This window comes from Apteryx rowi, unplaced genomic scaffold (assembly GCF_003343035.1).
Source record: "Apteryx rowi isolate R43461 unplaced genomic scaffold, aptRow1 scaffold_74, whole genome shotgun sequence".
NCBI lineage: Eukaryota > Metazoa > Chordata > Aves > Apterygiformes > Apterygidae > Apteryx > Apteryx rowi.
Genome location: NW_020451027.1, coordinates 2,453,454 through 2,478,867, shown reverse-complemented (window position 1 = coordinate 2,478,867; position 25,414 = coordinate 2,453,454). Strand labels below are relative to the sequence as shown.

Here is a 25,414-nt window from a genome sequence, read left to right as displayed (position 1 = left end):
TGGGAGATGAAGACAGGTTATGGCTGTCCAGAGGGGACCATGATCCAATGAACCATTTTTATCAAGCATAATCCCAACCATCCTATTTCTTTAGAGGCTGCCCTCCTATAAGGGATGGCGGACACAGAACACTGGGAATCGAGAGGAGAACAAAAGCAAAAACAGGAATGCCAACACAATTCCATGTGAGTATTTTCCATGAACCTTCTGTTATTTTCTCTGTTATCTTGAAAGAAAACCTGTTAAATTTTGAATAAATTAAGGCAGTAAATTACCTCATTAAGCTATATTTCTGATTTGTTAATTCCCTCAACATTGTAAAATTAGAAACTTCTTACAATGTTTTAAAAAAAGAAAATAAGATTTTTTAACATATGAATTCTTAGGAGTGTTTAATTTTATTTCCAATAAAGTGGACTTTGTTTGGCAGCTTCTTGTTGATGGACTAACCTTTTTCTATCTGCAGTTTCCGTTAAAACATCGCTAGCAGGGAACCATCTGTCTTTTTCTCTGGTGAAAATAAAGAACTAGATCTTAGTGACACTGTCACTAAGAAAAACTTTCTTCACTATATGGATACAGTGCACCCCAGAATGCCTATGGTTCACCTGGGTATTGTGTTAGGAGAGGAGAGGAAGAGTCTTTCTCAAATCCAGACTTCTCTCATGTTGGCTTTTGACATTAGCCAGCGTGGAGGAGGCCTCAGCCCTCACCTATGAGATCCTTCCTCCTCTCACCTTTCGCCTGCTCCCAGTAAGGATGCTGCTGCCTGAGATCTGGTCTTGGCTTGTGTTTTAAGAGTTTTGCAGAATCAGCCCTCAGTTCCCTGACTCCCTTCTCTTGATGAGAGAGTAAAAAATGACTGAATATCTGGTAGCATGACCCCAGTTCAGAAACTGATACAATCCAGGGTGAGTGGACAAGCTTGTCCTTCCTCTGCTCCCAGAGCAAAGTGACTAAACCACACAGAAACCCAGACCACTATGTGTGTGGCCATATTCACCCAGTAATAAAAACAGTGCCTGGGATTCCCTGGAGAAAGCAGGAGGGTAATGACACAAGGGGGGACAGCCACCCTCAAATGCTACACCTGAGCAGCAGTGCGCATTTTGGTGACACTTTGTCTTATGCAGATGACTTTAACCGAGTGCCAATCAGGCAAGAAGAGGAACAAAGTAAGGAGAGTGAACATGATTCAGATGACTCCTCAGATGGGGACAGCGATTGTGAGGAATCAAGCAGATACATCAATGCTTCCTTCATAACTGTATGTATTTAGAGGATGCACTACAAGTATCTCACAAGCTTTCAACTAAAACTTGCTGATAACTATATGCTAACTTGTGCCTTTATTCTCTTGTTGACTTCAAAAATAGAATTGCATTAACCTGAATAGGGAAGGAAGATCTGACATTTGATTGGCAAAACCCTTTATAGTTTTAATCATCAAAATCTTCTAAATTTTGGTGCAGGAGTAAGATTGAGCTTTTTCCCTTACATAGTCCTAGACTATCCTATCACCAAAAAGTGATAACAAACACAGAAAAGGGTTTTTTTGTTTTTTATGTTTAAAATCACTAAATTTCAGCTGGCCTAGGAGTAGCCTATTTTTCTATGAGAGGTCATTTGCCTATGTACAAATTGATCCATATTAATATTTTCACTGTGAGTGAAACATGAGTATAGTTATTTGCATATACAGAACTGTACTAGCAAAAACTGAAGCCAGGAGTATTTTGGTATAATATTTACTTCTAGAAGAAGGAGAACAGCTACTGGTCACTAATAAAGATAATTGCTTATGAAATTATCAGATAAATTATAGTTATCTGAATTCTTTAAAATGAAGCACAGTTAGGATGTCTATTCAGCGTAAATGTATTTTTACTTTTGGATAGTTCAGTGTGAACTGACTGGCTCATCAACTCTGCTGTATGGGATAAACTTAATTTGTTAGAAGACTAACAACAGGTGTGCAGAATTAAATCCTTGTTTTAGCCCTTAAAAACATAATCTGTACATAATGGCAGGCTGAGCTCTCAACCACTGCAGCATGGGTATGTCTTGGTGTCATTCTAGAGTAATATTTTTAGGAGGATTCAGTTTAATGTCATTTGGCTCTTATTGTTCCTGTAAGATCATTGCCTACTGTGATAGGCATATTTTCCTCTATAAACAAAAGGGAACAGTAGTTTATTTCACTGGGTAGTCTTTAAATGACAATGACTTCTGTTACATGAAAATAACATTTTGGATGAATTTAGGGAAAAGATGTTCAAAACTTCTTTCCTAGGGCTACTGGGGTCCAAAAGCCATGATTGCAACTCAGGCACCACTGCAGGAAACAATCGCTGACTTCTGGCAAATGGTCTTCCAAAGAAAAGTCAAAGTCATTGTTATGCTGACAGAGCTGAAAGAAGGCGATCAGGTGAGGAAGGTATCATCTTCACACTGACACCTTAAGGGTCCTCTGTGTGCAAAGAAAACACCCAACTGCAGTCTTTTATTCCTTTCCTCCATTTAAAAGTCTTTCATCTGATGAGAAATTTTCTAATATAATTTGTTCTATTATTTACCTTCTTAATTTACCTTCTACTGAGTTTTTGAGGAAAAGAGTTGCTTGATGATGTATTTTAGAATACAGTGAAACTCCAGTACTTTAAAGTGAAAGCGTTCTGTAAGCGCATGCAGAAAGTAAAATGAAAGCAGATTTGAAAAGCACTGACTTCTACTTTTAAATATTTTAGGAACTCTGTGCACAGTACTGGGGAGAAGGAAGACAAACATATGATGGCATAGAAGTACAAATGACAGATGTTAACTGTTGTCCTAGCTATACCATACGTGCATTTGATGTTACGCATCTGAAGGTAAAAGTTTTTTTGAAAATTACAAAAGGAAATTTTACATTTCTTAGAAACTTAGCCTAGAGTAAAGAAAGATAAGGGACAGTTCCCACCACACTTACCTCCTGCTCTAAGAAACGGAAGTATTTTTCTGTTTTGGACCAGCAGCCAATCATGATATATAGTATAAATTAACGCAGGTGTCCAGTTTAGTGATGTACTGAGAGGGTGGTAGAGGACTCTAAGGAGGTGAGCTCTCTTTTGTACTTTGAGCAAAGCATGGATATCTACCTATCTCATGTTCATAGAAAGGCAAAATTTACATCACCATGCAGCTTCCCAGGAATATAAGCTTTATTTTGTAAATCACCTGCAATAGATGTACTATATGAATCTTTGCTGTTAGTCTGAACATTGATTATGTCTCCACTCCTGTTTTGCAGAGGAAAGAAACACAGAAGGTGTATCAGTATCAGTACCACAAGTGGAGTGGCTTGGATGTTCCTGAAAACCCCAAAGACTTAGTCAACATGATTCTAAACCTTAAACAAAAAATTCCAACTAGACCAGGCTCTGAGGACAATAGAGGCAACCGCAGTGTCCCGATTGTTGTCCATTGTCGGTAGGTGTGAATTCAACACATACGTTAACCTAGTTCTAAGTTCTAGATATATTTAGCAACTGCATTTTTGTAAATCCCACCTTTTCCCCAAAGCCTTTGTATGTGCCTGGAGACTCAGCTCTCCCTGGAAGACTTCTTGAATAGCTCAAAATTGACCTTTTTGATTGCAGTGCTGAAAAGTGATCACTCTTCTCTTTGGCAAGAGCGAGAGTGGAGTAGGATGTCCGAGCTAGTTGCTCTTGCCTAGTACATGTATTGTGAGAAGAAATGCCAGGTCATAGTGCTCTTTAGTGCACTACTAATGAGGATCCAGCAGAGCTTTTATTTCATCTCTCACTCCAGTGCAGAAACCCACTTTTTTAGGACCATGTTTCCAGGTATAGCCATGCATACCATCTAAAACAGAATAATCCTGGCTAACAGTTGCTCAGACCATAGGACTGAAGTTTTTAATTTCTCTCCTCCCCCTTAAATGGTCACGTGAGACCCAGGTAGAATTTAGATAAAGTAGCTATGCCTTGTTTGTGCCCTGCAGATATTTTTAGTTGTAACAATTTCAGTCCAGTTAAAAATGTTTTGGAAATGTAATTCATTATACAGTCTTTGAAATAAATTTAACATTTAGTCACAGGTCTTGCTGATTTTACATTTTAAAAATGTGTATCTTTTTCTAGTGATGGATCCCAGCAAACTGGTGTATTTTGTGCTTTAATGACCCTCTTGGAAAGTGCAGAAGTAGAAGAAGTGATAGATGTTTTCCAAGTAGTAAAAGCTCTTCGTCGCACCAGGCTGGGAGTGGTCTCCACCTTTGTAAGTAAATCTTATGAATTACAAGGACAAGCTAAGAGATTGCTTACCACAGTCAGGAATATCTTTGTAACCTCATGCATTGTTTCTGTGTAGGGAACACTAATTATAATGAGGACATTCACAGCCATTCATCACTACTTGAGAATTGGCCATTATTGATRAGAATGAAGGAATCTGTGAGATGTCCAGAGCTGCAATTCTATAACATCTTTGTGGAAGGGTACATGTTGTAAAATTATAAATTGAATCAATTGAGGTTTCTGCAGTTGCTTAAGGGACTGACATGCCCAGTGTCCCTTAATTTCTGCAGGGTTAAAAGTCTAATTCATTTGACAGCTTAGGAGCCATCAACTTACTTCATTGTAAAGCACCCTAGAGGAACTGCTGCTCTGTGGCATACACTGCATATTTGCTATCCAACAAACCACCTAGATTTGGTCAGTGTGCAGCAAATTAGTAGATAACTCTCCCTGAGTCCTTACAATATGTGTTGACTACAACTTAGATACTCTGAAAAACATATTTTTGGTACTTTGCCTTGTAAACCAAGAGGTACCTAGCGACTCTTAATTGAGAACGTTTGATATAAGCAGTTACAGAGGCATTACATAAATGTGAAATTAGAACTAAACCACAGAACGAACACCCTGTAGGCCAAAAGCTGTGGAAGCAGCTTCATATGTGATCCTCCATGTTCAACTAAGTGCTGCATTTCCAAGATTTAATGAAAAAAAGAAAGAAGGTGCTCATTCTCAGGTAGTGGACGCTGCATTCGTCCTAATCTCGTCTCTTTTTTTATATTAGGAACATTACCAATTTCTGTATGATACCATTGCCAGCACCTACCCTGCACAGAATGGACAAATAAAGAAGAACAGCCAGCAGGAAGATAAAGCTGAATTTGTCAATGAAGTAGAAAAAACAGATCAGGAAGCCGATTTGATCACTATTGATCTTACCCCTTCAATGCCAGAGAGAAACGGGGCTTCTGAAGCATGTGAAGATTCTAAAACTGCAGATAGCACTAAGGAAACAGAAAGCTCTACAAATGGTCCCACAACTCCAGTTTTAACTTAAAGGCTATATTAAAAATATGCATGTGTTGATTTTCATGTGCAAAAAATCTTAAACAAAATAGGAAGTATATGATTTCTTCCTCTTCCCACCTTTTCTGGAAAACATTTACTGTTATATCAGTTTTTCAAAGGTACAGATTTGTCAGAATACTTGAAAATAATAGAGTGACAAAGAACTGTGAAAATTTATTTTTTTGTGTAGATTTGCATTTAATAATTCTTCAAAAAATGTTTTCACTATTTTATACTTTTAAAAATATGTACAGTGTAATACTATGTTCTCATGTTGAGCAGTGCAAAGGAATTTTTTATTTTTATTTTTGTAATAAGCAAAAAAAAGAACTCGGAACACCAAATTTACTGTGTTGCAAGTACAGGTCTGTCTTCAAAACTACTAGCAAGTAAATTAACCTAACAGGCAAGAGTATATAATAGAATTTCAGAAGTGCTTAGCAAGCATTGCTTTCATTAAGTTCTGTGGAACTTGTATAACTTTGCCAAACAATCTTAAATGCTTATCATTTACACTGTGTATCAATTCCAAGGAAGTCAGACTTACTGAGCATCTGACCCTTCATCCTTTCAAATCAATGTGTATTATAAGCTTTGCATTTTTCTAACTTGCCTCAAGATGTCCTTGGTGTTCCACATAAATTCATCTGAGATTTCAATATTAGACTCAAAGAAGAAAGTTTGGAGACTGGCATGCTGAATGATTGCAAAAATTCTGATAGAAAATGCATTGAGTTGACTTTGAGAGCTTGAAATACTGTGCACTGGCACATCTGTTTCTTATGCTTATATTCTATAATTTAAAAAGAATACTTCCCTGAAACTGCCTGTGCATTGAAGAGTCTTGTGCAACTTATATAGTACATGCTTTTTTCCCCCCAAATATTGTAGATTTTAGAGGGATTTTTCTTTGAATGATGAGGTTTTGTATGTTACTGTTGTGATAATTTTACTATTTCCTACTGGATTTTAGCTTAACATTTTTAAAATAAATAAAAAGTATAATAGTTGAAATGGTGGAAATGATTTTGTTCTGCTGGACTGTGTAAACCGATCATTTTCTTCTAAATGCACAAAGTCTTGTGTTATCCAATGTGTGGAGTTTTCAGTAGAAAAACACACCATTTAATTTTTATAAAACTGTGTGTGAACCCAGGTAATTGTTCTAATCCTGTCATTACAGATGAAAAAACCCTTCATTCTTCTGTTGCTTGAAGTCATTAAAGGCACAGTCACTCAACAGGTTTAGGGCTTCTAATTTATCACTGCATATTCCTAATCTCTCTTTACAAAACGTAACTGAAAATATTTGGAGAGCCATGTAAACAACATATTTAGACACACCTGGTTAAAACATTAACTTAATTGTGCAGTTGATCTAGATCAAATATTTCATTCACACCTAGAGCACAGTTAAGTGCTTCCTCAGCAGTCCTGCTTGGCTAAGTGGCATCAGACACACGCCCCAGGCTGTGGGACTTCCCTTGACAGGGAGCTGAACTTCCTCTTCACCTAAACGGAGTTAGATGATGAACTAAGCTAAGGGGGAGACCTGATGTCAAAGAGAATTTGAGACTAAATGTGAAGATAATTAAAAAAAACTTCTAGGCATAAAAGCGGTTGGCCATTTTTAGAGGAACATGTCAAAATTGCAAATGTAGCACAGCTTTGGAGATCAAAAGGATAAGGGGCCGAGGATGCCAATCAGCAGACTGGTGCTCACTGGATGACAGAGGACACTTGATTTCTTTTTCTTCTTCCAAGTTTTGGTCACCATAAAGCCCTTCTAGCTATTTCATGTAGTAAATAAAGAGCTTAGTACAGATACTTAATGTAAGACTGTGGAAACAGATACTGGTCACGCTTTTAGGAATAACTGTGAATGTTTCTCAAATAAGAGGACACTTAGGCCTAAATTTTCATCTTATGTAAGTCTGAGGACACACATACTCTTACTCCTTAAAAAGTGGTTCCGTATTCTTTTAAGTTCCTGCAACACCTCGGCTGTAAAAATCTAGAGGATTTTATTTTCCTTGAATTGTTTCCTAGAGTGACTTTAATGTTCTCTTGACTATGTATTTTTTAAGAAGTGCATGTCAGGTTGACAGCTGTTTTGTGTACACATTTTCAAACAAAAATTCTGAACTGTATTAAATTTTGCCTAATGCCCATCTCCACCATTAGCCTAATCAGAGAAACAGAGCCTTACATTAAAACTCTGCTCAGGTGCCTAGTGTAAACCACTTTTGGAGTGATGTCCCTTATAGTCACAAAGGGATAAGCTGAGCTCTTGGTTTTTGATTATTTTCAAATTAAATAACACTTTGTCCAATTAAATCTCATTAAATCCCTGTGTGACAATTTAGGGAGTCTGCCTTAACACAGTCTAGAAATTCTGACTGCTTTGGGGAACTCCCTAGCGTAGCCGGGTAGCGGGGAGTTTTTGCCTTCTCTATTGTCATTTGAATGTCAAAAAATCCGAGAGGTGCTGACGCAGGGTTTGTAGCAAAGGGACAGGGGAGCGGGTTTGGAGGAGGGACGGCGGTGTGCTGTGGGGCCAGGGGTGGGAAGGGAGGGGAGAAGGAGCCGCCGAGCGCCGCTCGCCGCTCCCGCTAACGGCCGGCTAACGGCCGCCGCCGTGTGGAGAAGGCGGCGGGGGGAGGGGCGCGGAGCAACAAAACGGGAAACCTAATCGAAATCGAAGCACAAGCGTCGCTGGATAGCGAGCCTGTGACTGAGAAGTAAAATATTAACAATGTGAAGCATTTGTCTGTTTGGGAAAGCAAGGAATGTAAGCGTGAATAGTGGCTCAAGACAAGAGTTTTGTTTAAGCTGGAAGCTATAGCCTTTAAATATTCCTCAGGAAAACTCTCCAGTAGCAATGCTTATCTTTTAGACAAGGCAGCTTGCGTTTGTACAGGCCCAAATTTTTCAACTTTGAACATTCTCCAGATCACCTCTAAAATAGTACCTGCAATTCCCTGGGGGCTCCCTACAGCTATACTACAGCTATTTTTCCATACGTAAAAACAACTGTTTTGCCAAGAACCAGGAGGCTCTATTTTAGGCCAGGGAAAACCAAACTGGAAGAAAAGGAGCAGTTCAGTTACAGGGTACAGCGCATTTCTATATGCATCAGGTCTACTTCAGAAAAATGGTAAGTGTCTGAAGAAGAATGGGCTGCAATATATTTTAAAGACACAGCAAAGTAGCTAAAGCAAACTAAAAAGATTTATAACAGCCGTATAAGTCAATCTTTCATTTCAATGCAATTGAAGATAATTGCAAAAGTACTAAGCAAGTTTATACTAAAAGATCTCTTTATTAGGTTGAAAAAAATAACTGTTTAGGGAGGAAACTTGATATAAAAAGGTATTGTAAGGTAATAGCCTCATTGTATTAACCCTAATACAACAGGGTGTTACTAGGTAATTATGTATTCAGATTCAGAATCATTAGCATCAGCAATACATCATGTTAGTGGATTTGTGAAACTAACAGGATAAACATTTTTCAGAGGAATAGGCAGATAACTGTTTACAGCTGGGTTGTCTCTTGAATCCTACAGGTGCACACTAGTTTGGCTTGTGGTGCTAATGTAGTCCTAAGCATGACTGTCTAATATGCAGAGAAAAATACAAAGTTTAATTTGGACTATTTTAGAATTTTTAGCAGTCGGGGGCTCAAGTTCTTCTTTTTGGAGACCAAACTTTAAGATATCCTGACCCTGCCTGGAAGTTTACTGAGATCCCAGCGCCACCCAAACTTGCCCTGGTCGATTGCAGTCCGTGGGAGACTTGGTGTATTTGCACAGTTTACCCGCCAGGCTGTGCTGAGACTCTTCAGATACCTTCATTCTTTTCAGAGCCACACTGCAATGCGTTCGGCTGGCTCCATTTATGTAACGTGGAGCCATCAGCGGTGAGGAGGATGACATTTGTTTTTACAACACTGCACAGATCGTGTCTATAACTATCCAAGACCAAGCACTCGTCTGTCTGTCTGTGTGTATTTTAGCCAAACTATACATATTTAGCATTAATAGTTTATTTGTGTGCATCATTCATAGTCCTAACCCTGAACTCACATTCCCAGCCCTAAATCGATGGATCCTTGACTTGGCAGGTGCCAAGGATAAAAATATAGGGGGAAAAAAGGGATGAAGTGAAGTGCCCATGCTGACTTTTCTGTGAGGCAATACAGCATTGAAACAATGCTGACTTGTGTGGCTGATGGGCTTTCTAAGAGGTGGTTTTCAAAAATGAATTTGCAAAAAATAAACTGCAGATGAGGTACAGTAGATTGCATACAATGCAGGGTGCCTGTGTTGTCACAGAATAAATCAGTGCTGGCATCAGTGTCTACTAGAAAGTTGTTTGTCAGCTCTCCTTCTGCTGCAATAAAAATCAGTGTTGATGTTCTTCAACTGCAGAGAAAGATGGTAAAAAAGTGACAACACAAAGTTATCACTGGAAAATGCAGTTTTGTCCAAATGCAGACATTTGGTAAGAAGTGTCAGTTTTGATTTTTTTTGTTTTAAAATAAAAGATGACTCACTTTTCGCTGTCTTTTGCTAATATTAATGCAACATTCTGAGAAGGTAACACTGTCTAGTTCTAAGTTTAGCACTGCATTTATTTTTATTTCTGTTCTTTTATGAAATATTTAAATACTGCATATTTTTTAATATTGTTTTGTCATTGACACCACTTCAAAACTGAACCAATTCAATATCATTAACAGTATTTCCTTTTTCCATACTGTTTTTTAAATAATTTCTGTTCAGCAATAAAATGAAATTCTGATTTCATTTATTGATTTAGCGTAAATAAATGAATTCTTACAGAACAGGAATTCAGTTTCTTAAATGACACTAATAAATTATTCCATAAAGAGTTAGGTCTCCCCAAAAGAAAGCCAGAGATTTCCACTATCAAATAATACTTTGCCCCTGTTCCAGTCGCAATGGAAGGACACTTTCTGATGGCATGAAAGGCAGGCAAAGTTCGCATCTCTCTCCCCAGCAAATAGCCCTAGTCTCATCTCCACAGTCCAAACAGTGGAAGTCTCAGCTTTTTTCTTTTGCTGCTCTTGCCTCAGTTACTGAATGGTGGCCTCTTCCTACTTGAATAGTTGTAACAACTTTCTAAATTTTCTCCCTGTTTTGGATATCAGCATTTCATTGACTTGAACAGCTCTGTCTGCTTTCTGCTGGTGGTGTCGTCCTCTCTCACCCACCATGCACAATGGGTGTCAGGGAGCAGCAAGTTTGGACTGCCCTGCAAGTGAAGGGGAGCCTGGACCGCAACGCACGCAGGGCAGGAACATGACTGACATGGGCGCAGGCCCACAGCACCCAAATAAGGTGAACAGAGCAGGTCTGGTGACAGTAACCAGTGTCAGACAACAGTCCAATTCTTGCCAGGCAAAGTGATGAGGCAGGTTTGAGGTCAAGCCAAGAAGTTGAGCTGGTGAGCCAGGAGCAGCCAGGAATGAGGCCAGGTGTAGGCAGGCCGACTGCACAGCACAACAAGTCTAGGCAATGCTCATTACCTAAATGCCTCTAGTTTCCCAGAAACTGGAGAAATATGTCAAGAAACATGTTTCTGTTAGGTCTTCACTTCTGATGGTCTTAGGCCATTCTGGAGTCACTAGTTGTGCAAAGTGCACATGCCACTTGGCTAGACATTGTGTGTGTGTGTGGGGGGGGGTCGATTACTTGTCATAACATGGCATTTGTTGGAGCCTGTGAAGTGTGGACTCAGCAAAGCCACTTACCTGATTAGTTTTGGGGCATTCTGACCTTTGACTGTTAAGCCATCACACTATCAATTACTGGCCCAATTCAGAGAATAATATGCTCTAATGTTACATATGACATCGGTTTGTCAGGTTTCTGTTTTCAGCACCTCTATGGAGCTGACACCACCACACGGTTTGGTAAAGTAGGAGATGTCAGCACTATACCTCAGCAGCTGAGCTGTTGTATCATGGTGCACAATTCCTTGGTATCTGTTTTAGCATTTCTGAAGGTTGCTGAGATTTTAGGTTTTACATGTTTAGCTGATGGGAAAACCACTGACTCTTGTAAAATCAATGCTTCAGGCAGAGTGCTGACTGAATGTTTTTCCTAAAACTTGAAACTTATTGATAAAAAAGGATTAGTTTGTCATGATCTAAAGAAAATCTAGAGTTAAGAGTTAACCATATAGTAATGAGAGGAAAAAAAAAAAAGCTGAATTCATTGACATATAGAATGCTCATACAGATTTTCATTCATGCCCCATATCTACTCTGAGTTGCATCTGCATTCTGGATGAATCCTCCCATCACCTGGCTGTTGAGATTTTATTTTAAAAATTCCTAGTGTTCTCCTCACCTTAGAACAGATATGAAAGAAATTGCCACAAACTAGGTATCTTGTTCTCAACATTTCTGTGTTGCAGGAATAGCTTCTTGAACCCCTGTTTTGTAAGAGTCACAGTTTCAAAAGTGCTGGTTTGGACTTCCTAATTCAGTTCTCCTTAAAATCATGAGTTATGGGTTTTGCGTTGCTACGCAGAAGTTAAACTACAAGTCTATTAAAAATCATCACATCTCATTTTCTGTTCTCTTGTCAAGGGACAAAGCTATATAATGTTGTATAAAATTGCCATTGCTTTCTGTGAGAGAGAAATCTCTCTTCTTTTTTTTTTAACAAGTGAGAGAGCTGGGATACTACTTACTTGTTTTTCTCTCACCTTCGACAAAACAAGGAGGAAAAGGTTCCCCCCAATAGATTTAYGTATCCAGACAACATCAGAACTCACAACAGGCTGTGGTACAAATTAGCATTTACATTTTGATTACAAATGTTATTGTTTGGTCTTAGCCATTTTAAGCCTTGGTTACTGTTCCAGTCTAATACAAAGATGATTATGAAATGATGGTGTTTGGGAAATGATGGCCTCAGTCCCATTCATACTGCAAAAGTCTGTTTCACTGTTATGGCTATAGCAGTGCTCTCTGAATTAAATTGTTTGCCATAAATGCAAACGGACAAAATGAATGTAGATGGGCTTCAAGAATATTGGGGCTCATTGAGTACGTTTCACACCCTGTACAAATCTCCTTTGGTGCATTGTCAATAGTCTTCCATTAGGCTCCTCTTCAGGGTGAGGAGTTTTGTTAAGTATAGGCATAGTATAGGCATGGAGGCAGCAGTGGCGCTAGCTGCATGGCAGGGGGATTGTAGCAGGACGCACGCTGTTGGAGGAGTGAGGAAGCTTGAACTGGGATTGCCCTGCAGCCATTTGCTCTTTAGACAAAGAAYTGCTCGGGCGTCACCAAATGGATGTCCCTCAATAGCCAGTTCAATCTTTTCTCCCTTCTCTCCTTCAAAGCTCTCAGATGGGACAGGTGGGTATGTTTTCCCTCATACCTATGGAATTTTCTCTTGCTTTGGTTCCCTACTGTATTGCATTTTTTTTTTTAATTGCATCTAGCACTCTGTTCCTTAACTTCAAGCTTTTGCTTGCAGATAAAAATATGAATAAATCAAGAGTTTGTTTAGTTTAATTCCTGGTGCTACAATTTCTTTTTCATCCTGTCATTATGAATTAGTCATTTCTTTGCTCAAAATCATCAAACACAACAGCATCCAAGATAAATACTTCAATAAATCAAATTCAATAAATTATATCGTTATAACTTCAAATATCTAAGATAAATAGGAAGGGGAGAATATTTTTGCAAGGTTTATTCAGGTTTCTTTGGCAAGAGCTTGATGTACGGTAGACATCCCAGCCAGTACTTCCCCCCTGCAATCTGACACTCTCGGCTCAGAGACATCAAAAACACCAATGAGTGACCGTGTGATGGCAACTGCTCTGAACAGCCATAGCTGTGTGCTGATGGGGCTCCTCTGAAGTGGCTCCCAGGCCAAGATCATGTATAAAAGGCTGCTAGAAGGCAGCATGAGTTACGCAGCACAGCAGCTACAACAGGATGTGCCTCCACGTCAAGGAAGTTGGCTGTGTGCAAGAAATAAATGCAGGTGTCTTGCTGTTCTGCTGGACTTCTATATGGGAAATGGGTGTACCAGATTTAGTGACACAGAGTTTTTAGCTAATTATCTCATTCTATGGCAGCATTTAAGGGAAAAATTGCAGAGTGCATTAACCATCTTGAGGGCAAAGTGAGTAACATCATGTGATAGGAAGGAACTCATTCACTCCCTTAGCCCTCTGGTACTGGTTTCCTAATTGTTGTCCTGTAAATCTGAAGCACGCATAGCCTGTAAGGCTGCTTCTTGACCCTCAGAGGATGAAAGCAGCTTCCTCACAGAGGACTGAACTGATACCCTGAGTTGCAGGGGTAGCAGTACATGCTGTAATAAATGCCTGAATATCTATTGTTTATCAAAGGCTAGGGAGAGCAAAATATACTATTCAAGCAGAAAAGACCAAATTTTCCTGCTGTGATTAGTTTGAGGTAAAGGATGAACTCAAAGTGTCAGAGTCCAGCACTGGAAAGGAGAGATCTGGAAACTGAGGACTCCTTTTTCTCAAGACTGTCCAAAGCGGTGGGGTTCTTTGACGGTGTGTCACCCTGGTCTTCTGTTAGGGAGCATTTCTGATGATGCTAACCAGACTTTGGAGGGCAGCTGTTATGAAGCACAGCTTAAGAAACTGTGCTGCCTCAAGACCCTAGAGCAGCCTTTTTACTTTTATGTCTTGGCTAATGAATAGACTGCCCTTTGGCATCTGTTACATAAGCCAAGAGCTTTTTAAGCCCAATGCATTTCACATGCTCTTGAAAAAACAAAATTTTTGACCTGATAGGATAATGCATAAGCAATTCCTTGAGTTACAGCCTTCCCTGAGTTTTCCCAGTCTGCGTTTTTGCTCCACAAAGCATATTATGTGCATGGGGGGAAGCAGTTCCATGGACAAACTGCTTTTGCAATGTTGCTTAAAATTGTCCACTGATGTCACCATGATCACACTATTTGGCTGAGCCAGGACTCTGTCCTGTATCAACTAAAATTAGTGGGATTTTTTCCAATGATTTTCCTGTGCAGGAAGTTGGGGCTTAAATTTGAGAAACAAGTATAAATGGATTACATTCAACTTTTTTTTGTGTCCTAAGGTACCAGAGACACTAATACTCACAAATACTGTCTCTATGCAGAAAGTTTCCCTCCTGTAATAAGCTTGCTCTTCTCCCCCTCCAAAACAAGGGGAAAACAGAGGTCAACTACATAAAGTACGCATTTGGCACACCACTGTGCCTTGAAACAATTCATTTCTTGGATCCTGCTGCCCTGAAAGTGGAGATCAGCATCAGGCAGGTTTGTGGTGGACTCTGGATGTTAACCTTAAAAAGGTACAATTAAGAATCAATATTAAGTTTTATCTATAGACCACTGTTAAATTGGTCCCCAGCCAAGGGCAATGTGAGAGTAAGCTTTCATGCTAATTTGGTTCAGTGATAAGATCCCTGCTAGCACTACGATAGTGGGGAAACTGTGTGTGGTTAGCCTTGATTTCTTGGCAAACAGGCACAGAATTTGAACAGCAAGAGGGAAATTCCTGTTGACCTGGTTATACTGTTGTTTGGAGTCTCACACCTGTTTCTTTTGCAAAGCCTGTCTTCCTTTGCATCAGTTTTTCTGTGTGAAAGATCAAAGCAGGAGGCATCAGAAATTTGCTTCTTGAAGTGGCTTCTGTTATATCAAAATTCAGCCCAATAGACTAAAAATCAGCATTTAATAAAAAATATAATCCGTCATCACTGATATTGTTTCTGGCACCTCATGGTTTATTTTTGGATATGGCCAATTACATGAACATAGTTGGAGGATACACGAGAACCTGTTGCAGTCTTGGAGTTAAGCAAGGGGGAAGTGTAATTAAATGTGCTGTTCTGGTGGGCTTGAAATGTATTTACAATCAAGCAAACCACTGAGCTTTTCAGCAGATTTGGCACGCTCCCCTCAGAAGAGGTCCAATACTGGGACAGCAGCCATGTTTCACTGCTACTCCTGACTGAGGTGCATTGATGGAGAAGTGTGGGAGTTTACACAGGGTCCGTCTGCACCAAAACTTGATCTAGCCAGGATTAATCTCTCACTTTTATGAGCACTAAATTTCACCAACATTTACCCCCAAATTTAAAAACTAACAAAACTATATTACTAAAGCAAATAAACTTTGTTTTTTTGCATAAATAAAGCAGAGTCTTATTTAATCTTTGTTGCCTTGGATGAGAAGAACATGGTATTAGGTGCCAAACCCTTCACAACCTCCTGGATATACCTGAAATTAACTCTTTGAGAGGAAAGTGGAAGTGACAAGTCACATGTTTGTTTGCAGTTTCTTTTTATTTCCCATATAACTAGAGCAAAATTGTCCAAAGCTTGAACTTTGTTAGAGGCTAACTGTAAAGGTTGTTTGCTGAAGCTCTGGTAGCTGAAGGTGTCATACAGTGGAGCGCACTGTAGGGATTCCTCAGCTAATGGTGAACCAGTGAGCTTGGAGCCGCGAACCCGATGCAGTGTAGCAGTGCTATTCCAGCACTCTCGTCAGAATTAACTAGCCTGGCCAAGAGGCAGGACAGATTTGCTTGAGCAGACTGCAGAGATAGAGCAGCTATAGTGCTCGGTACCTCAGTGAGTTTATTCGGAGCGAAATGTAAGTGCTGAGAAAACTGTCAGGCTGACCACTGACTTACATAGGTGCCAGATCACACTGTCTATTAGATCGGTTATCTCAAAGACACATGCACAAGACTATATTTAAAACAAATAGTTTTCCTCCTGTGCTTTTTCTTTTTGGTATAACTTCAAGAGAAGCAATAGGTTCTCTTGTTTGCTTGAAAAGCTGAAGCCAGAAAAAGGGTTAACTTGTAGTGAAATAGTTCCCTTTCCCATGCAAGTACAAATATTAAGAAAGGAAATTAAAGTAGGAACACATCAGTGTATATCAAAATAGACATCTCTAAGACTGATCTTTACACTCACCACTGTAGAATAATTAGATTTTACTTTAGCATAATCCTTTAAATGAAYATTTGGCAAATAGTGTGTCTGTATTTTAAGTCCAAATAGCTAAGTAATAGTTAGGTATATAAACCCCCATGCATTAGTTTCCAGGAGAGAGGAATTTGCGAACACAGGCTAATCTCCAGACCTTTCTAGATAATTGGAGCCTTTCATCTAATGGGGTTCCCTTGGATCAGAGCTGTTATTGCAAGGCACAGTAACTCTGGCTTTGAGGAAAGAAGACTAACCTAGAGAGGTGGATACCAGCCATGGTAAACTGACTGAGATATAACTCCTTCCTCTGCCATAGTCTTCCTGTGTGATTCTGGGAAAGTCACTGTGGGAAATAGACACAAAGGCTATTTGCAAAGTGAGGAATATAGTACTTTATAATAGTGATAAGTTATTGTCAGATAAAAAGCATTAAAAGACTCTGAAGTGATCTTCAGTAATGGGAGATGAAAATACCTGAATATCTATTGTTTAGAAACATTTGGCATTTTAGAAAAAAAAATCTATTGTTACATGGCTTGTTTTGATAAAAATCAAAGATGAAGTAGGAGAAAAATGTGAGGAAGAGAGAATGCTTTATACACACATATCTTGAACTGATGGAACCAATAAGAGGTGTTACTGCGGTGGGCTAATCCCTGCTCACATCCTTCATCTTGTATAGTTACATCCTGATCCTGCAACAAACTGTGCTTCATAGGTGAGGCTTCAGTGTAGTTGTATAATATGCAGCTACTTTAGAGTGAAACATAACTGCTGCTCTATAAAGTATGCTAGTGCTAGATACCATAGTAGTTTGGAAAACTGAGGTCAGAATAGGAATTAGGATCTTCAGAGTTAGCTATTGAATTTACATGTCCATTTCAGTTCAGTTAATGGACTTAAAATTCAAGGCTTTGAAGATCTGAGCCAGGAATCTCTGGGGAAATAAAAGGTAAGATTTAGGTAGCCCTATATTTTGCCCTATCTGCAGAATATAGCAGATAATGCCCATATTTTTTGTCCAATGCCATTCTGAAAATAAGTGAGAAAGAATTCAGGAGAAACTTTTATACAGGAATAATTAAACTTCAGTTTGTCTAGGGATATCATGTCTTTTCCCATCTTTGCTGTTTTTGTGTGCTGAATGTCTGTCTAAATTATATGCTAAAGCTCAAAAAGAAGCTTAAGAGTTTGAGAAGAAATTACTAGGGGATGTTCTGTAGCTTGCTGTGCAGGAGGTCAGACTAGAAAAATGTGTGTTTTTTTATGGCTTTAAAAGCATGGAGCCTGAATATCATTTTCCATATGAATGATGGTTCTTTTACTTTACAATTCATGTTCATTATGAATTGTATGTTCATTATGGATGTTCATTACTATGCGCTTTGTCATGAAATAGAATCTTACCCTGTTTTATCTGTATGAATTGGTTTTGTCTTGTGAAGACAGGAACATCCCTTAGAACCTAATAATTGTAATTCTATGAAAAAAAACCCAAACACTTTTATGAGAAGTAACACTAAGGGGGGACATGTTAACAGGAGYGCTGATTCATATCATTAATGCAGACAGGCAGGAACTGTGGAGAATGAAAGAGCTGTTGGAACATGCCTTTTTTGAGAGCACACCTAAATTAAGAGGCTGTCAGACACATGTGTTTCATAATGTTGGCAACCCAGGTGTAACAAATTTCCAAGACAACTATTAGTGAGTACTACCAGCTAAAAAAACCATTTCTAATTTCTTGCAGAATATGGAGGCCTACATGTCAAGTGGGATAGGGAACTGTGAGTGCAAGTGAGGGTCAGTTGGGATATGTGAGCAAAGTAATGCCCATTAGCAGGGAAAACATCCATACATGAAAGGGTTCAAATCAACTGGTTTGATTTAAGAAAAAGAACCAGGGATTGAGGGAATGGAAAGATCATCTCATGCTTTCCTAGTGCAGAATTTTTTTGCCTTCCCTGTCATGCTTTTTGTCTCGGACAGTGGATCTTGGATCTGGTTTGGCATGGCAATACCTATCTTCCTGTATTTGCTTTTCTGTTGATACATTTTAGAATAAGGTTTACTGCACTGGGAAAAAACATTCTCCTTCCATTATTTTTCTTTTCTGAGTGCTACATTATTTTTGACTCACAGATCAGTTTCTTATTGTAATGAAACCAAAGAGATAATAAGATTTTCACTTTCCTGGATGTGATTGATAACTGCCTGGAAAAATTAATTTTTCTTTCAATGGAGCTACTTTGCAGGACGGAAGCAGGAATTAAGCATGACTTCAAAGAATTTTTTTTCAACTTTACTACTCTGCTCCTCTCAGATAGTGGCCAATGATCCACAAGGGTAGAAAGTCTGGGCACATGACGTAAAGCAAGCTAGATGTTTGTGTATTTCTTATATTTTTTAAGTATCTTGCTATTAAAATGTTCGTCTGTTTCACATATGATTTTTTTCTCATTTTTTTCATCTGGAAGGTATCTCTGAATTTTAAATAAGGGTTGAAGAGAAGAGGTAGAACTTTTGATGCTAAAACATTTTGACAGGCTCGGAGGATCTGTATTTTATCTGTGCACTTGTTAGTGACTGTTAATTATGAAAAAGTTAAAATGACCCTCAGTTTCAGCACTTTCTTTTCAACAGTCAGACCCACTGCACCTCCAGCTACGGCAGTTTAAAGATGTGAAGATTCATGCTATTGATTTTGAAAAATATTTTCTTGCACATTAAAGTTTTGATGCTGATAATTATTAAGTGCTGGCCCTTTCACAAAGCAGGGCTGGCAGTGGGCTAGATCTTGCATTCACTGAATCAATGGGAACTTCAAGGCCAGTGAAAATGGTGATATTCAGACCTCAGAAATGGAAGGTCCCCAAATCAYATCTGAAATGCTTGAGGTGTTTTATCCAGAAAATGCTCTGTAAATCATATATGCTGGTACCAGAACTCTGGCCAGTCAGGCAGATCAGATAATGATGGCTATCTGTAAGTCTTGTACTCAGGCTTGAACACTGGCTTTTTACAATCATTGTGTACTTCACACATATAATTCTGCAAGTTTTATTGATTTATGAATCTGATTCATAGTGTTAATTAAAATTGTGCCTAGGAACACTTTGGAAGTGCATGTTATTTAGGCCCTGTGTGAAAACACTGAGGGACAAAGGAATGTTCATTCCCATGAATTTTCCACCTCTTTCAGATCATGGCCTGCAATGTGCAGTGAGTTTCAGTAAGTAGTTGAGCTGTACTTGGAATCTGCATCTGTGGTGTTTTCTGGAGAAGAGGTGGTACCGGAAATGAAATTATGATCTACTATGTGTCTCTGACCACTTAAATAAAAAGCATTTGCAAATATCGTCTCAGCTAGACAGACGGTAGAGGCCCTCTGAGTCCTAATCGTTCCTCTAATATACATTATAGATAATGCTTGTCATGTGTGACCATTTCAGGTGTCCATTCCAGGCTGGTTATTTCTTTGGGAGATGAATGCACAAATCATGGTGTGACCTTGTTTTCTGTGTTAGAGTGGAACCCTAGGATATAGTTTTAGGCTGTGCCTGCCCTGCCCATCTCACAGCAGTTCTCTTCAAACCAAATACCTTTGCTGTTTGTGATGTGTTCAGCTTGAACTGCCTTCAGGCACAATGAGAGTAACCTAACTGGAAAATGAGGGAAAAGGCAGGCAGAGTTTGTAATAGCTGCACTGTGTCCTCTCAAGCAGCCTGGACAGCMCAGAACGAAGGAGAGTCCTCACCCGCTTGTGAGTAAGGAAAACAGAATTACATGTCCCTAGACTAAAGTAAAAGCTTTTCACTTTTGGCAGGAAGTTTATATCCCTTGACATCTGTGTTTTGTCTGTTGACTGTTTGCCCTAGGGCCTTAGCTGCAGGATTCATCCTCCACACGCCATACCAGCCACTGCAGTGCTCCCACTGCTACAGCACAGGAGATTCTGGGAGGGGACTGGCAGCTCCAGGACGTGCAGGCCCTGTCTTCCCCCAGCCCTTGTTCCTGGGCTGAAAGGGATCAGCAGGACACATGAAGAGTCAGGCAGGGGTCAGGAGATGAGTCAGGATCAGGTCAAAGACTAGAAAAACCTTATGCAGGCTGACTGTGGTGCGAACACATGCCCGATGTTCCCAGTGTGGATGAGTTTAGGAGGTCTTAAGGCTCTTGAATCAAAGTATTTTATGTATGGATATAGTGCTTTATGAAGCTATTTATAATACTTGCATGTCAGGAGCTTGGGGTATTATTTTAATCAATGCTRTTATAGAAGTAGCCTTTTCTTCTCCAGTCTTGTGTTTTTATGGCAGATGGATGACATGGGGTAGTCATTCTACTATTTTAAGTTGTCATGTTCTATTAAAAATGGTCAGGAGCTACACTGGAATGACTCAGCTGAGTCCAGCAGAGCTAGCACACATTTACACTAGCATTTCTGAGAGTGGAAAACGGCCGTTTTTGAACATTAACATTTTTCTGGACAAAGGCATATGTTGCATCTTCAATAAGGATTCATAACCCCTCATTAATGGGATTTATGGAACTTGAAGAGTSAAAGGACCATTAGGCAACAACTTTGTTCTTTGCAATCTGTTACAGCTAGTGATGCATACCCTGTATATTTAATAACAAAATGCCTGTCTTTTTTACACTTTTGGTGGTGTGTGCATTGTGTCACAAGTATTTTATTTCTATTTATGTGAGAGAACTATGCTGTTTATATTATAGTATGTTATACATGAACAGTTTTTACAGTGCTTAGAAAAGTTTTGTCTCCCTAAAATTGGATTTTAGAATTCTTAAGTAGGGCATTCTTTGCAATAACTTTCCATCATCTGTTCCAACATTCTTTGTCTTTTTTGAAAATCACATCTGATTAAAAGTCTAATGCAACAGCTGTTTATGATCATATGATTGATATGTTTTGTAGACAGATGCTGAGTATTAGAAGCAGAACCATTCTGAATTCTTTGCAGGGCTCAGAAACTTTTAAATTGGTATTTTTTAAAGTCACATTAGGACAGAGCTGCCAGGCAAAGCAAATTCTTTACATATTTAATTAAGAATTGGTGCAACTCAAAAGACTGATCATACAACACACACACACACACACTCACACACAAAACTTATACATGACTTCAGGAGGTGAAATTCCGTTTGTGTGCATAAATCAAAAAGTACTCTGAAAACTTTTACCTGCTCACTATACTCCTAGAATACTGTGGTTTCTTTTTTTTTTTTTTTTTTTTTGGCTACTTAATATTTGAAGTGAAGTCCCCTTGTGGTAAAGCATACTCATTAGTTTATATTAGTATGTAACAGCTAGGGCTAACAGCTGAAGGGTGTTGAAGCCAACAGAAGTTCAGGAAGAATGCAGGTAGGGACAAGGCATTTAGGCAATTTGCAGTATGGAAGATGCTAGGTTTTGTAATCACTCTTAAAAAATGAAAACCCTTGAGGTCAATCAAGGGCAGAAACATTCCTGATGTGTGTTTTATCTGATTTCTGAAAAGCAAGACTAGAAACGCAGAGCACTACTCCCCTCCCTTCAGTGATCCTTTCCTAGTTACATAACATGAACAAATTTTTCCGGAAGGTTGAATGAACAAGCAGCTTGTTCTTAGGCCTATTCTAGACATTTCCAGAAAGGCTCCTGTGAGAATTACTCAGCAAGTATAAGCAAGAGGTGGATTTTAAGCAGAGCACAAAGAATACCCATGTGCTGGGGTAAAAAAAACCCAAAAAACTCCGTACAGTTGTTAATCAGACAGGTTCATTCATTGGAATGCCATTTTACTAAAATGGGTAACTGCYACTTGATAGCACACGCCTACATGTATGAATGCTTCTTAAATACTTTGGGCTGTGGCTATCTCTTTGGTCAATGCCTACAGGATGATCAGGTATGTGATGCCAATGGCTGCTTTGTTTTGAGCTGATACCGCATTGATGGAATATGCTTATTCTGTTTTCTTGGAAAAGAAACATGACATAAACATATTAAAGCATGTTTATTCAGTTTGAATCTATCCAAACTCCTGCAAATATTCAACACTTGCTAATTGTACTCTGAGATTTACACAGACAACAGCAGTATCCTTCCCATACTGAAACACATCGTATTCTATAATCACACTCACATGTACAACTTTGTGAATATCCTGACTGTGATGACTTTATTTTTCTTTTCATTTGTTTGGTAAGGTGTGGGAAGCCTGCCCTTTGAATGGTGGTAACACACTGAAATAAAGAAGCCAGGATGCTGCAGAATCTGCAGGCTTCCCTTGGGTGCAGGAAGGGTTGAGAGCTGCAGGTGAGGACTGGCTGCTCCAGCAGACTTCGATTGATGGGGTATTGCCTCCCTGTTGGACTGGGGCATCTCCCTGGTGAGTAAACCACTAGCTATGACCACCTTTTCCGAGAGGTCAGTGTTTTGAGCAGTCACCTAGGTTTTGAGAAGACTGTATCCCTGCCACCCCAGGTGGAGGTAGTAACCACCATTTTAGGGGACAGTTAAGGTGAAGGGGGGATAAGCTACATTTCTGCTGAAGCTGTTCCATTTTCCATGAAGAGATGAGAGTGTGTTGATATGACTCTTGCTGTTAGGGAGAAGATGAACCAGGGGGTGAGGGCTTGGGGCTCCCTCAGGCCTCTTGGCAGAAGAGGAGCCCTGCCACCTCTGCTGCTGAGGCTCAGCTTCTGCTGGCCCTCTCGGAGGGGAACAGTCATGTCCCTGTGCAGGGCACACACTGATGGATGCCTAGGTCACAGCACCTTGTAGGATGTAAGCGCCTGGGTGTCTGCTTTTCCTCAGTGTTCCTTACTGCCCTTCCCAGTGAGGTTTTTGATCCTAGTGGCTGTCTATTTAGGAGCCGGTTTGCCAAACTGGTGCTGAGGATTCTTTTAGACACTTCAGATTTAGGCACTTGAGGCAAATTGCTTAATTCCACTTTCTGTATTCCATCTTGGCAACAGCCCCTTGGCCAGGTGCTGATGATTGATCTCCCAGCAGCTGCTGGGGGGGAGGGAAGGGGTTAACGAGACAGGCTCTGGCTGCCTGTTGCTTTGATTGCTCTGGGCTGGGGGAGCATTTCAGTGCACAGATCCTCMTCCAAACCCACACCTGTAGCTGAGCACTGAGGGACTCCCCACTGCTGAGAGCAATGCCTTAGAGACTCCAGAATAACACTGACCAAGCAGCCTTGTTTTGACTTCTGTTCACACTTCTACAAGTTTTCTTCTTCACTCATGGGACACTCTGGGTGGCCCCATGGTATAGTTTACACATCATCTGAGGCTCACAGAATAATTCCCTGGAGTCCTTATCATAAATGCTAGAAAGCCAGAGAAGTAGTTTTAGCAAAGGTTCCCACTGCTGTGTGGCCGTGAAGGGGCAGCTGCTCTGGGGGCCTCCAGCATGGTGTGGGCTGAGGGACAGCAGCTGTACTTCTGGGCCTGGCCTGGGCAGCCCCTTCCCCTCAGCAGAAGCTATAAGGGCTGGGCTCCTGCTGTGGTGGGAAGTGAAGTGCTATATGGGTGATGCTTGGGCTGCAACTGGGGAAGGTGCTCAGGAGTTCAGGTGAGTATGTTCCATTAAAATCAGCTTACAGTTCAGATAGATGTTACTGGGTGTATATAATAGCTGTGTGATGGGAAGTGAAGGGAAACAAAGTTTTGCTTGTTGTCCAGAGGTGACTTTGGTTCTGAGTTTTTAAAGGATTGCACTTCACATTTATGGTATGGTTGCTGTCACCACAGTCTTGTGTATGTGAAAGCTTAAATATGTAAATGTGTTATTTGCTTTGTTGTTCCCAGGCTCTGTATTTCACCTAGTCTCCCTTGTAGTTTCAGGATGCCTGAACACTTGTGTGGCTATGCATGTGTACCACAATATAGATGGAAGGCTTGGACCTGCAAATGATGTGTATAGGGCAGTTAGTGAATGTCTTTGATGAAGTATTGCTCTAATGGCACTGTGATATGATTTCTAACAAATATTAGTAAGGGAGGCTTAGGATGGTGTCCTTATCTCTTATATGTGCTGTTGGAGTCTCTGGCTGTCTTGCAAGAGCTTGTTTTTTTAGCACTGTCAGATCTCCTGGGGATATCATGAGCCTGGATCAGATGTTCTTTCTATATCAAACTGGCTTCAGAAATGTGGCTGAAGGTATTTAATGCTTTTAGGGAGGAGAAATCTTCAGCAGCACTRCTTTTGTTCTAGAAGAAATATGTTGACAGTCAGACTGCGTATACAATTTGTCTTTCTTGGTACTAGGAAGGCTTTCCTTTTTCTTTCCTCACTGGTAGAAACAGGAGTTCTACTTGTATTACAAAATTGTTATCATTTACCACTATAGAATAGCTGAAAAAGTGTAAAGGAAGCTATGAAAGCTGTTCCTTAGGTCATTTTTTTAGCAATTGCTTTGGATTAAAAGAAAAGAGAGGGAATGGCAAATTTATTCCATTTTGTGCAGTTAAATTCTATCTTTATGTTAACCTCATGTTTTGGCCTACAAAATTGCTAAAAGAGAAGTTTGGGATCCCAGTCTTACAAGTAATCATAAACTTAAAGTGGTGTTTAAAATGAAGGGTGTTTGGGGGTGTTTTTTATTTTTAAATAGAACTTGAAGTCAATCTCTGTTAGTGAGGATCCACTTGGTGGTGGTGGTGTGGGACCCAGTTTGGCAGTGATGGCTCTGGAAGTCTGACTCAAATGCAAAAATAGATTGATTCATTTGCTGTTTAGGAGAAATTAAAGGAAGAGAACAGGAGCTAGCCCAAGGAGAGGAATAAAAAAGGGCCCTGAGGAAAGGAGGGGACAGAAGTCATAATTAATTCAATCTACATATTTGTTTTTTTTTTATCTTCTGTTTGCACAGGCGTGCTTTTGGGACAGGAAGGGTTGTTTCTTCCGCAAATAATGCATGTTTTCCTTCAGCTAGACATTGGATATAAATGCAAACATACAAAATCTGTGGTGATAAAACAGCATGCATAAAGCTTGTCTCAGTGTTACAGCGTT

At 39.7% G+C, this 25,414-nt stretch overlaps 1 protein-coding gene across 12 annotated transcripts in view; it reads left to right on the top strand.

Annotated features, from left to right (window-relative positions):
* PTPRC (protein tyrosine phosphatase, receptor type C) overlaps positions 1-6,380 on the top strand; it is a 69,377-nt gene extending 62,997 nt beyond the window's left edge. For all 12 annotated transcript variants that reach the window (XM_026087876.1, XM_026087875.1, XM_026087874.1 and 9 more), the window contains 7 exons: positions 95-185; positions 1,134-1,267; positions 2,294-2,428; positions 2,748-2,870; positions 3,290-3,468; positions 4,143-4,278; positions 5,083-6,380. In XM_026087876.1, coding sequence (XP_025943661.1) covers positions 95-185; positions 1,134-1,267; positions 2,294-2,428; positions 2,748-2,870; positions 3,290-3,468; positions 4,143-4,278; positions 5,083-5,355 — 1,071 coding nt within the window. In that variant the 3' untranslated portion in view covers positions 5,356-6,380. The remainder of the gene's footprint in view (positions 1-94; positions 186-1,133; positions 1,268-2,293; positions 2,429-2,747; positions 2,871-3,289; positions 3,469-4,142; positions 4,279-5,082) is intronic.
* The last annotated feature ends 19,034 nt before the right edge of the window (positions 6,381-25,414 follow it).